Raw genomic sequence first — 13,293 nt, 5'->3', positions numbered from 1 at the left:
GGGGGGGGGAATGAGTGCAGTAAATGACTACCACTGTAAAATGGCTGTTTGTTGGACTGAATTTACCCTGGGACTTGGGTTTGGTGGAGAGGAATGGGGGGGGGGGGGGGACTACCGCTGTAAACCATCGGGCTTTTTATCGGTTTACCATCAAGTTAGGACATCTCCACCAGCTAAGTGCTGGGACATTCTTAGTCTTTTCAGCAAGCCACTTACCTGATACAGACCACATCCTGGTCTAGCTGACCAGTAAAGTTGATTAAGTTGCTGGTTAATTATGGGATGGTCCAGACTGTGTTCAGTATGGACAACAACAACAAAAAGGTTTGGTTTCCTGCCTAGATGACTTGACAGATCGATGGGAGCAAACAGACATTAAATGAGTACCACTGTACGGGGCCTCCAGCGGACGATTTAAACCAGGAAGTAGAGCTGGGATCCATGTGGAGTTGGATGGGTGAAGGGATGGGAAGACTGACGCGTGGGTGGGACCATGACAACCCCGTAGACACCAAACCAGGGCCAGACTTGCAGTTTTCATATGCTGGGCAGGTTATTTGAACAGCCCAAAAAGTAGACAAATCCCCAGTAAACGGTATTAATCTAGTGCTCCTCAAAATGCTGATTCAAACAGGGTTGAGGTTTATAATCTTACAGTTCAGTTTGTAAAATTAGGCATTTAAAAAAAGTTTGTCCTGTTTTTTATCCACAGTGTTGATAAACAAGCGGTGCCGTGCTGTCAGGCGCTCCGGTCTAAAGCGTGGTATTATCAGAGTGGCGGGGAGCTTCATGCTCACATGTTCAGCTCAGTGCCATTCGTCTCTCACTGCAGCTAATCCTGAGCTCACGGTGACAAACACGTCGAGCAGAGCTCCCGCTGATCTGCAGCTCGTGCACAGTTTGAATCAAGAGAAAGTTCCCCTCAGCGCTGGTTATAAAGTAGAGCTTCTTCCTGTGCATCATCGCATGATCTGTAGTTCAAGTGGCTCTCATCGCCGCCTGTATTCCACTTTAAATGTTAAACATCTTACCATGAAGTGTTGCAGAAGACTGTGTGAAGTTTACTCACTTCCAGAGGAGCAGCATCGGGGCTGGACATTAGAAGGACCCACTAGCTGGTGAATCTTTACTGAGGCTGGTTTGTCTACTTTAGGAGATGATCAGCTGATCACTAAACGCTCTATAGACCGTATCAGTGGAAGTGGCAGGTGAATTGCGGTCCCACTGGATGACAACGGTAGTTTTCTGCCCTACATAGTACAAGCTGCTCCGCTCCCATCAGTTCCTGATCCACATCGCTGACTGCTGGTGCTCATCTTCCTCTGGTTTTTAGACCAGGACAAAGAACACGTAGAGGAGAGTATTGTGTTTACAAGCACACCCACACTGATCTCCTTTTTTGGGATGAACGACTATTCATTTTTTATTTTTTTTTGTGTGTAGGCATGAATAAAGGTCAAGTGTACAATTATCCACAACTAGTTCATGTTTGATCAAAAGAAGGTGCCTGGGATATACCATGTTGTTCACCACATATACATGTTTTACTGGTTAACTACCATCTGCTTGAACAGTTCAACTTAAAAAAGACAAACATGACACACGTGACACTTTTTATATCCAGAAAACTGTGCGTGGAAATGCCAGAATTGTCAGGTTGGGCTGCCGGATAGATTTTGGGGTAAAACGTGCTGGTGATCTTCATCACTAACTGGCAGAGTGAGAATTAACCACCTGTAATTTTCATTTTGGGGTATTTTTTAAGGTCTTTCCCATTCCTTAAATGGTAACGGTGGCCAGTCATATTTTTGATTTATAATCAAGCAGCCTTCCCTGACTCTTCTGCATGTTTTACTGGCAGATTCCAGCTCTCTTTACGGTGTTGAACCCTCCTGTTCTTCTTCCTGGCCTACAGGGAGGAGCCTGTTCCAGAAACTTGGTCTTGTGTTGTTTTTATACTTTATTTCCTGCTTTTAAGAAAAGAAAAAAAAAAGTCAAATATGTTGTCTATCAGTATTTAAAATGGGAGGTGGAAGACTATGGGACTGCTTATGTGTCGTCGCTTTAGTTCATTCTTCTTTCGTGCTTTACCTGAATTCTTCTGGTGATTGAGAGTTGGTTGTATGGACCTGTCAATCATCATCCCTGCCAAATGCTGTTGTTAGGCAGTCAGGAGAAAGGCTGGCCTCTCGGCTGCCTGTCTGGAGCATCGCCGGCTCTTCTCGTTATGAACACAAACTTGGCTGAAAAGACAAAAGGAAAAACCATAAGTCTCCTTATGTACAAATCATTTTTATTTCTACTTTTATTGTATTTTTAGATCCTAATTTTGGATGCTGAAGCCGTGATGTAAAACCAGGAACAGGAAAACCAAGCTGTATGCAAAGTCTGTAAATATAAAACGTGGGTTTGTTCATACTAGACTACACACACGCACAGGACTGGAAACTGTATTTGTAAACTAGCTTTGGTTTGTGTAATAAATTACTTTCTATAACACACAGCTCCTATTCATTGTGGTCTTGGCCGGGGTGAGAAAGAGCCATTAAGTTAAATCAATACACATGAAGTATGAATGGATGGTGATGGATTAGTCTTCAAGAAGTGCTGCATTTTTCTCCAGACTGAACAAGACACATTAGTCCCACATAAACTGACAAATTATGCAAAATATGAAGAATTATATAAAGGGTTCAGAGGAAGTAAAGTGTAATTCAGAGAGTCTCAATCACTTTTGCAGCCACAAATTAAATACTTTAAATTCTGATGTTGATCTTTTTCTTCTCAAAGAGAATTTGGTTGAGGTCTGTATCATGTACTCGAATGTAGTCCGGTCACCTTAACTCATCTGTGACACTCTTGGGTGTGAGATGGTGAGATTTATGTAAGAAACATGAACCAGTCGTGTAACTGCATTTTAATTAGTGCTCAAAGACAGCACACAGTTTCAAAATAATGCATTAGTGATCATGGGTTATTTCGGACACTTTATAGCAGCACATATAGATAATACTTGACTAGTGGTTCATGTAGTGGTGGGTTTAACTCTTTCTGGTGCAGATCATTGCAACAATAAAGTCCCTCGGCAGCCTTTTTTGATTGGATGAGAGTCGACGCAGAGCCTCATCTGATTATAAACCAGGGCCAAAAAACATGATGACACACCCAATGTCATCCAAATCCCTCCAATATCTCTGAGTTTAACGTCTATAGTTTGTAAGATTTCAGCTCGATATCCAGGCATTATAACTACAAGCTTCTTTTCAGACCACTGCTCCATAGCGTGGAGCTACTCTCGACTTATACTAATGTTACTCTGTGTTTCACTGCACTACAAATAAACCCTGCAATAGTCTAATCGCAAAATAAAAATGAGGTAAACATATTGTAGCTCATCCTAAATGAATGGAAATCCAATGTGTCATTGTGTCCGGCTATAAAGGAATTTGCTTGTATTTTTCTCAATCACCACAGATGAAGCTTTGTTACAAAAAAACAATCGCGGTCATTAGGAGATGAGTGCTGGTTGAGAGGCAGAAAGCAACACCGCACCAGTCATAGATGTGCCAGCAGCTTCCCTCTCGAGGCTGCGGAGAGAACAGAGTGTGTGGGATGCCGAGGTGAGGCGCTTTCAGTCTGTGTGGGCTGATGCTGGATGTGGAGTAACATTGAGAAGCTTCGAAGCATGTGCGGAGAGTGTGAAGCTGCTCTGTGACCAACAATAAAACACAGTAGTTGTGTAAGGCAGAGCGGAGGAGTTGAAATCCAGGAATATATTGGATGTATGAGCAGGATGGAGCTCACAAGGAGCACTTACAGTCACCTTTTCATTTAGAAATGTATATATAACAGATATTTGGCCTCACAAGCGATGCGTAACATCACGTTTTTTCCACAAGTGATTTGGACCAAATATTAGCAGAAATCTCTCTGTCTGATTCTGTTTTGAGCTGATAAAATCATCCTTTTGTTTATGCTGCTAGAGCAATAAATGATCAGAGCTAATTGTCATCATTTTGGTGCAACCTTTATTATGGAGGACACGACAATAGGGATGAAGTAAAACAGCCTGTTTTATTGGTATTCGTGGATGTAACCAAACCTCAAGTTAAACACTATGACGAAGGTATTTCAAGTCTCCTCCATCGTACAAGCATAAACTATAGGGAGTAATTTAGAACTGAAAGTAAAAACTTGGTAATTGTAGCAATATTCCAAATAAAAGCTCCAAGGATGAGGTTTGTGAACTTCTTTTTTTTAAAACATGATGTTTGGATGACTAACAACCTATGTCTACTACATTCCTGGCTTTCCTGCAGTTATCCCTTTCCATTCCAAAGGGACCTATGGTTATACAGGAGACTTGGGTGGTATGCTCAGAGAAAGAGGAGGAGGAATAAACAGGTATAGAAAATTGGAGGATGGATAGTAGGAGGAGGCCTCCAATGATGGATTGTAAGAGGTCTAGTAGTGGGCGGATGTGAGAGGGGACAAGAAGTCAGCTTGTGCCTCTCGGAGTGAAAATTACTCTCACGTTACCAACCTTACTGTGAAACACTTCACCACCAGTCTACTGGCCGCTAAGCTGCATTTTACTGCACATTGTTAAATCTCGATTCAAAGGGAAATCTGATGGATTTCTTTACAGCATAAAAAAGGCTGTTGGTCCTCCATATGATTATTTTTCCCCCTGATGGCAGAAGAGGGTTGATGGAAAAGCAACTTCCATGTACCAATATATTTTTCTTCTTTAGTAAAGCCAAAGCGATAACAGCAAGCACAGTGTAAGACGTATTCTGATCCTTTACTGAAGTAAAAGTAGCAATACCACACTGTGCAAATACTCCACTACAGGTACAAGTCCTGCATTCAGTAGCCTACTTATTCTGCAGAGAAATAGCCCCCGTCAGAGTTTTATATATTATATATATATAATGTTTTTGGATTACTGCTACATTAAAGTATATTGCGTTTTATTGCTGTAGATGTTTAAATGTGTTCTCATGTTAACTCCTTTGTATAGTGTTGGGTAGTTTAATGTACAGCAACGCAACATATTCAATAACATTGTATGTTTGTAGCGTCGATGTCCTGCGAGAACCAGCTTTGTGACGATGCATTTTTAAAAATAATTTATTTAGCTTGAGATTTTTTTCAACCTATTAAGGAACAGTTAATCCATAAATTAGTACCATTTTTTATTTTAATTTTATTCATAATCACTAAATTTGGAGATATGTGGTTTTCACTGGACAGGACTGGTTTGAAAAAATGGAATCTGAACAGTAACCAGTAACTATAGCTGTGAAATAAATGTAGTGGAGTAAAAAAGTTGTAAAAAAAAAAGTAAAGTACAAATACCTTATATTTGTACTCAAGTACAGTACTTGTATAAATGTACTGTTACATTCCACTGCTGGTGTATTTCAGTGGTTTCATCAGCCACTTGAAGAACAGCACACACCCAAATGATGTCACAACACGTCATAGACAGATGCTACATATTTTCTACACTTCTGTCCAGTTAATGATACGAACACTTCAACATAATGTGCAGACATGTTGGACAAACACACCCCTGGGTTTTGATGATGAGTCTTGTTGGAACCACAGTGGTTTACCTCAATCCCAGCTATTGTATTTAGAGTTATTCATCACTGTTTAACAACGTCTACCTTCCACTCTACTCGGGGAAATGACTGTGACTTTCTAGAGAGACATTTAGCATGAAACCTGCGTCAAAGGGGAAGGAAGGAAGTTCGTCACTGCCTGCTCCACCCGAAGCTGGTGGCCGGGCATCATGTAAAAGACACAGCGCGGCATCTGGTGCAACACTTGCCGATGAATGAGCTGTTGAGGAGGACGTGTCTGCTCCCTGTTTCTTTCTCTCTGTGTTTCACCCTCTCTCTTTCACTACTCCTCCGTCTGCCGGCCGGAAAGCAATAGCGCGCATTGGAGCTCAACCGCCGGCTTTATATACCGCTCTATTTTTAGCCCCTCGCGAGCCCAACTATTTTTAACCAATATGAGCTCATGACCCGCCCGACTCATCCAATGGGATGAGAGGCAGAAGAAGTGGGGGGGGGCGTCCAATTGGAGGGAGCGAGATGATAGAGGGGGCGGGTTACACAAGAGCCTATCATGTGCAGTGAAACAGGCACGAGGGAGGGAAAGGTGAGCGAGCTCTCACTCTGCCGCTTTGCAGGGCACCACGTGCCAGAGTCCTGGCTGTTTTCAAGCTAATTGTTCCTCTAGCCTAAGCTAGACAATACATTATCTCTGATATTGAAGTGATATTAGGGCTTTCTGGTCATATTGAGATAAACAAACATGTTCTGGCTACTAACAATTAAGCACTTTGTCATTTCAATAACAATAAACACCTAATTGATGACACTAAACAACAAATAACATATTCTGCCAATGTCAAACTGTAGTCCTTCCCTCCAGGTGTCTGTGCCTCATAGAGGTGTCTCACAACCTACCTGGTCCTGTTTTCAGGGTTCTCTCTATTGAAGTCTGCAATACACAGCTGAGTGTGACATGATGGATGACCGGTCCACAGGCACCTACAAATGCAGCTATATCAGTCAGAATCAGCTTTAATGGCTATGTGAACACGTTTGACTCTGTTTATTTGTTGCTCTCAATGTACACAGAAACATATATATAATTTATATATTGATTCTGTTTATTTGTTGCTCTCAATGTACACAGAAACATATATATATAAGTTATTGACAATATATGATGATATGTCCATGTTAAAACACAGTGCATTTACATGTAGTGGATATTGACTGTTCATCAACGTGACGGTCTGTGGGAATTCTAGTTTTGGTCCCACTAGTGTCCACCCAACTTCAGAGGGAGTTTGGGATGCCCCCTCAATCAGGAAGTATTAGAGTCCACAAATATGTTGGTTTATGTTTGCTGCTGCTGCATTGAGAGTGAAAGTTGGGGGTTCTTTCTTCTTCTTTGCTATGCATCTTTCAAATAGACGATCTTTGGTGATGACTTTGGACTGATGGGACTGGCTCCGCTGTCGGAGGTGTATTATTTTGTTATGACTTTGGAGTAAGGCTATGAAAAGGATTGCCCCATGATAGCGAGTCACTCATACACCCACCTATTCTGTTTTTTCCTAAAGTTTATTTTTAGGCTGTCCGCACCGAAACACAACGCCCAGTGACCCATCTGTCACGGTTCCTCTGGTGGGACAAGAGTTTATACTCTCCATGACACATATCAATACAACTAATAAAATAATAAACCATGAGTTGCCCACAAAATCACCTCTTATTTAATTTATCTGCCTTACTGAGACTACTCATCCACAGTGCCGTTTATATTCTACAGTAGGTTCTCCACTGTCTCAGGTTTATCTTCATTCGCGCTCCTGACAGCCGCGCCCCCACACAAAAGGTTCCAACACATCACGACGGGAGCGCGCAGGATGATCAGCCGACCCACCACTCCCTACAACACTCCACCCTCTCAGAAACACACTCACGTCTGTTCAAGAATTTAAATACAAACGACTCTCTGGGATTTAACCTAATTGGCTAATATTATAAATATGTAGCCCCTAATGAAAAACACACTGTAATCAAATATCACTGCAAAGGCATACATTATACTTGACTATTACTACAACTACTTATGGAAATACTACCTACATAATAATTAAATGAAGCCCACTTGTCTATGGTATATTTGTAATAAGAAAAAAATGGAAAATCATCTTTGTGCTGGTGTGCTGGAATTTAATATGTAATGTCACAAATTTAGGCAAGAATATCATACATTATATAGAATTGTTTGAAATATTAGACAAAATCTACAGTCTAAATGTCTTTCTCACCACCATTTCTCTTAAAACTTTAGTTTTGACCTGTGCGATTCACAGCAGGTAGGAAGCCAAAATAGGGTAGTGTGGAGAATGTATTGGGCTGAACATCAGCATTTAAATTTAATTCAATATTTCCCTCACCGTTTTTTTCTTTTCAGAAAAATAGTAAAAAATAATGCCTGCAGGGTCTCAAGACAACATAAAGGCATGTACACATTCAAGTGCTATTTATTTTCTGTTCAGATTATATATATTTTAAAATGTCTTTAACATAGTCTGAACCATATTCAATACGTGTCTTCGCTCACAGTATACTAAATTTACCCAATCACACACTGGCCTCTAGTGATATAACGCTGTCATTACATCTCTTGTGCAGATATAATAGTTCCTTCTCATCTTCTGTGGCGCTGCAACAGTTTCAGTTTGGCAGGTTCGTTGTTGGTACATGTTTTGTTCACTTTGGGCGTGCAGAAATACTCAAGCAAAAAAACAAGTCTCGTTAGAAGTTTACTCTCCCCGAGATTCTCGCGGGAATTCAGTGTCTCCTAAACCCGTAAGATGGCAGCACCGTCCCACCTCTGTGAGTTATTACCGTTCAGTTTATTCACTCAGAGACCACGGCCCATAGACATATTTGGGTAAGGTTTTAAACTTTTAATGTTATATTTAAACTTGGTAGTCTTATTTTATCTCATTGTGCATTTGTTTTTCTCACTAGAACATTCAAAAATATCTTAAATACAAAGGACACTTAGACGCACCTGTAACGTTACTCGCTTACAGTTAACAGTATTACCACCTAACTTACCACCTAACCACAAGAATGACTATTTCATATTTTCTTTTAAGAAGAATTGTTATATGTGTGCTGTAACTGTTGTGTCAGTTAGATGGGCTCTTTATTAAACAGGATAAAAGGGTTTAGAACAAATAATACTAATGTTAACATCTCTTCACCTGTTTCTTCATTGCTGTCCGTAAAGAAGACAACAAGTTGCTTTCACTCTCATCTCTAATAATACAAAAAGACCTGTTTAATGTATTTATATGACATTTTAAGTGACCAAGTTGGGAGGAGGGTTCAAGCTAAAATCACCTATGAACCCCACTGTTATGGGCCCCTGTATTATAAAACTAAGAAACAGCCATCTTAAAGCACCCTCACTTACAGTATGTTTCTAAAAACAGCTGAAATTATCCTTTTTTTTGTCTTCTTACCACTTATACCCACCACGACTATCATACACACTGTGAATTAATGACATTAGGGTTCATATCAGCCTGAAAAGGGGGCGCAGACCTCATGAAAGTAAGCATACAGAACAACAAGATGACAACGAGATCTCATTAAAATGATGCATTCTCACTCAACCCACGAAACACAGGGAATGCTCATGAGTTAATGGATGTGTGTGTGTGTGTGTCTATGTGGTTTGTGGAGAATAGCAGCGGTGAGATGTGAGACCAGTAATGATCCCGGCAGCCTGAGCTCATTCGCTAATTCACTAATTGACGTCACTTTGTCAGAGAGGAATCAGAAGCTTTTTGTTCACCCTAGCATGGGCAGCCATTCGTTGTAATTAACACGCTGACTGATCAGGTGAGATTGGTGAAGAGCTTGTAATTGTCCCGTCTCTCCATGACCCAAGAGTTTAGGAGGTCCTTGTGAGTCAGTTTCATGGCGGGGAGCTTAAAGTGAGAAAGGTGAAAGTGACGATTACTAGTCTTTTCAATCTTTTCTCCTCAGATGTGATGCACATGGTGGCAACAGGAGCCCCCTTTTGTTTGTTGCCCATAGAACTAACAGAGAATGATCTGCATCTAGCTCTCTTTCTGTTTGGCTCTAAATGGCTGACAGGCCTAAGGCGAGCTTTATGAGATCCACTACTGAAGTCTCTTGTTGCTAGAAACCATGAGAATATAAAAGATGCAACAAGAGTCAGTGGATTGTGACTCGTTGACTCACGTGTTCAAGGGATGACTGGTGCGTCCACAGTTTCCTGTTTTTCTATTGCAGTAGTATTATTGCGAAATGTCAAACTTTTACACTTTTAACCTTTACACTTTACTAGTCCAGTTTTTCAAATTTGTGGAATTTCAACAGAAAGGCAAACTTGAACATTAAAGAATTTTAACATTTCTAAGTCTCTCACACTGTATTTCCTAGATCTTTGGCGGGAAAGGGCAGCACATCCTCGGAGTAATGTCTCAGAGTAATCTGTATCAGAATAGCTTAAATGTCCATTTTTTTAACTGCCTTATCACCAACTGAATAAAAAGGTAATTCAGACAATGCAAACTTTTACATTTGCAGTTTTTAAACACAGATTATCTGCAGAATATCTGCTGTTGCCAAGATTGGTGAATGTTATGTTCCCTGTTTGTCTTCTTGTCACATACAGTGATGTCATCAGGTGAAAATGAAAGTGAACAAAGTCACAGTATCTACACCGTTTGATTGACAGGCGATCCTGAGATCAGGATGATGGCCACAATAGAAACAACACAGCCATGAGAGGTAGGCAGTAAAAACCAATGTTACTACTACTAATGATGATGATAATAAAAATGGATGTGTTGTTCTAGGGGCACAGTGCCATCATTGGAGTCAGTCTGTATAACACAAGAGGCAACTTCTTCTTCTGTTAAATAATTAGATAACTTAATGAACAAGCAGTTTGATCAGATTTGCCCTCATCCAATTAGAAGCTGTGTGAGGTTGTGTAAACACCAGGTTACAGGACTTCTAATCATATAATTAAACTGCTGCATGAAACTTGAAAAAGAAAAAAAATCTCTCCTAATTATGCGATGTACAATAGCAAACAAGTCTGGAGCGTAAATCATTTAGGAATCAGAAATCCTTGGAGAGAATGTATACTTGTTAGTTTGCTGCAACCTAAATTCATTATTTATCCCAGAGAATGAATAAATTGTCTCGGTTAGCCTGTTATTGAACTTGAAGCTGGTAAAAAATTCAGCCTGCGCTGCCGTACCCCAGCGAGCAGCTATCTAATGAAAATAACACAGTAAGAACCAAGGCACAAGCGCTAATGATTGCATTTGGGTTGAGAGCGGAAGCCGAGAAAATAATGAGAAAGAGGCTGAGGCACTGAAAAAGTGAATGAGAAGATTTGTTTTGGAATTGATTTTTCTGATCTTAAACATTACTTGTAATGCACTTCATGGCTTGGGCCCTAATTATAAATTTCCCCGTGTCAACCTTTACACAGTCTGAGGTCCTGAAGCAGGAGCCTACTGGCTTTTTTTTGCATTTGTTTGTTTACTTTTCTCTAATTGTTATTCTTCCTACCAAATCAAACATTGCTGAAATTCACTTTGTTTATTTCATTGTTTGTGTGCCTTCTGTAAAGCTCGTAGATGGTGTTATATGTGTTATACATTATAATGACTGTATGTAGGGGAAAGAAAAAGTGTAAGTGAGAGAGTAAGGGCAAAGGGAAAAGGAGTGAAAGAGAGGAAGTGAGGGACTGAGAAAGTGAGAGAAAGAAAAATGGGAATAAAGATGAAAGCTGATTTGTCTCTCTCATTTCCACTTTAACTTGGTTTTCCCGGAGGAATGAATAGGCGTGCGTGCCTGCATCCGTGTGTGTGTGTGTGCAGGGTGGCCACAATGATCCTGGATCTTGCTCCCTCCGCCTCCCAGAGAGAGAGAGATAGAGAGAGAGCGAGTGAGAGAGCGAGTGAGAGAGCAGTCACATGCAGAGAGGAGCTGGGACGAGAGACAGAACAGAAGAGAGCTGTCAAGCTGCGAGGAGGCAGCGGAGAGACAACTTACTTTTTTCTTGGAATACATTTTTCCGTCCATCTCTGAAACACAAACACACACACACACACACACACACACACACACACACACACACACACACAATATAAACACACAAACACATAGATGGTAAAGTGTGTGAGTGCTGGTGTTAGGAGAAGTGCATTTTTTTCCGGATCTGGACTTATTGGAGCCTGACTCAAGACACAAGACTGTTTGGATTCAGTATCTTTGCAACTTGGACTTTTGCTTCTTGCCGGTGCAGCACTTTGGACTAAGAGTGTGTGTGTGTGTACCTGTGTGTGTGTGTGTGTGAGTGTGTGTTTGGATTTAGCACTTCACCTGAATGCAACACTGAGATTTTGACCAACACTGCGTCGGGCACCTGTTACTGTAGTTGCCTGCATTTTGTACGATTGGGCTTGGACTGCGTTTGTGTGTGTGTGAGGAGGATGTATTGGCCGGTGACTGCGGTCCTGCTCGCCCACCTTGGGGCTACCTTAACGGGGGCATGGAGAGCATCTCAACCAAGACTGCAGTTCACACACTCCGGTAAGAGTCTTTTTGTTTTGAGTGGTTTTTCTTTGCTCTTACTGTCTAATACATCTGTTGCGCTGTCATTCTCCACACACACATCACGCACCTCTCCTGGTCTTTCACTTTTCTTTCGTTCCTGTTCTATCACTGTCATGCGATATGTGGAGCACAAATTATACCTTGTCCCTCTACCCGTTTTGTTCCTTTCCCCCACTGTCTCACTTCCTCCATCTCTGTAATCACCTCATCTTCCTCACATTTGGCTGTGACAGCCTTGTTTTTAGCCCCCACCAACCTCCCTTTCTCCACTCACCATGAGTTCTGTTCAAAAGTGACATCATTTAAGTGCTCATTTTGCCTCTCCACCACACTTGCGATGTTAGAAAGTTTCCTAAATTACATATTCAGCATGATTTTCATAGTTTTTACATTGTTACAACAAAGTCAGATAGTTGTAAAGTTAATACTGTAGCCAGACTATCTTTAGCTACTTTATTTGTAAGTAAAGCTGAAGCGAAAAGTTGCTCATATTCTCTGAATACACTGGAAAACTGTGTGCAAACACTGTTACAGAAAGTAGAGTGGGTCAAAGTTGAATGGTGAAGTCTGTTTAATCAAAGTAGATGTATATAGTATAGTATAGTAGATGTTTGCAAAGGACAGTTTGGATTATAGTGTTACCATTCATCTTTTTTTTTTTAATTCAGCAATTAAGCTTCACACCCAAAGACTCATCATCCCTGTTATTCGTGACAGGACTAAACCCCCCCCAGGATTTGAAATCAAGTGTCCATGTCTGTTAGTCTCAGTTATGGCTAACAAAGACATGATTATCTGATGGCTTAAGTCCCAGATCCAGATCCCCACCAAATTAATCATTTCTTGGCCCCAGGCCAATCTGTCCACCACAGTGAAATCCATGCAAAGATTTCTGGAAAAGACACAACAGAACCTCCATAAAAATGGGAAAGGAACGCCATAATTTATTGTTACTAAATGTGTAATTTCAGCAATTTATCAAATACTGTGGTGGATAACTCAATTGTCTGTTGGTACTCTGATGTATTTCAACCCGCTTTTTTCCGTTTCTCAGTCTTTTTCTTCATGCACTTGT

The 13,293-nt window shown here is 40.8% G+C and overlaps 1 protein-coding gene across 2 annotated transcripts in view; it reads left to right on the top strand.

The window, feature by feature from the left end:
• The first annotated feature begins 11,605 nt into the window (after positions 1 to 11,605).
• sema3h (sema domain, immunoglobulin domain (Ig), short basic domain, secreted, (semaphorin) 3H) overlaps positions 11,606 to 13,293 on the top strand; it is a 94,233-nt gene continuing 92,545 nt past the window's right edge. For both annotated transcript variants that reach the window (XM_068733013.1, XM_068733012.1), the window contains exon 1: positions 11,606 to 12,194. In XM_068733013.1, coding sequence (XP_068589114.1) covers positions 12,095 to 12,194 — 100 coding nt within the window. In that variant the 5' untranslated portion in view covers positions 11,606 to 12,094. The remainder of the gene's footprint in view (positions 12,195 to 13,293) is intronic.

This window comes from Cebidichthys violaceus, unplaced genomic scaffold (genome assembly GCF_023349555.1).
Source record: "Cebidichthys violaceus isolate CVI_PGR_0920_01 unplaced genomic scaffold, fCebVio1.0.p SCAF_6, whole genome shotgun sequence".
Lineage (NCBI taxonomy): Eukaryota > Metazoa > Chordata > Actinopteri > Perciformes > Stichaeidae > Cebidichthys > Cebidichthys violaceus.
Note: the sequence above shows the minus strand (reverse complement) of the source record. Positions and strands in the feature narration are given on the sequence as shown.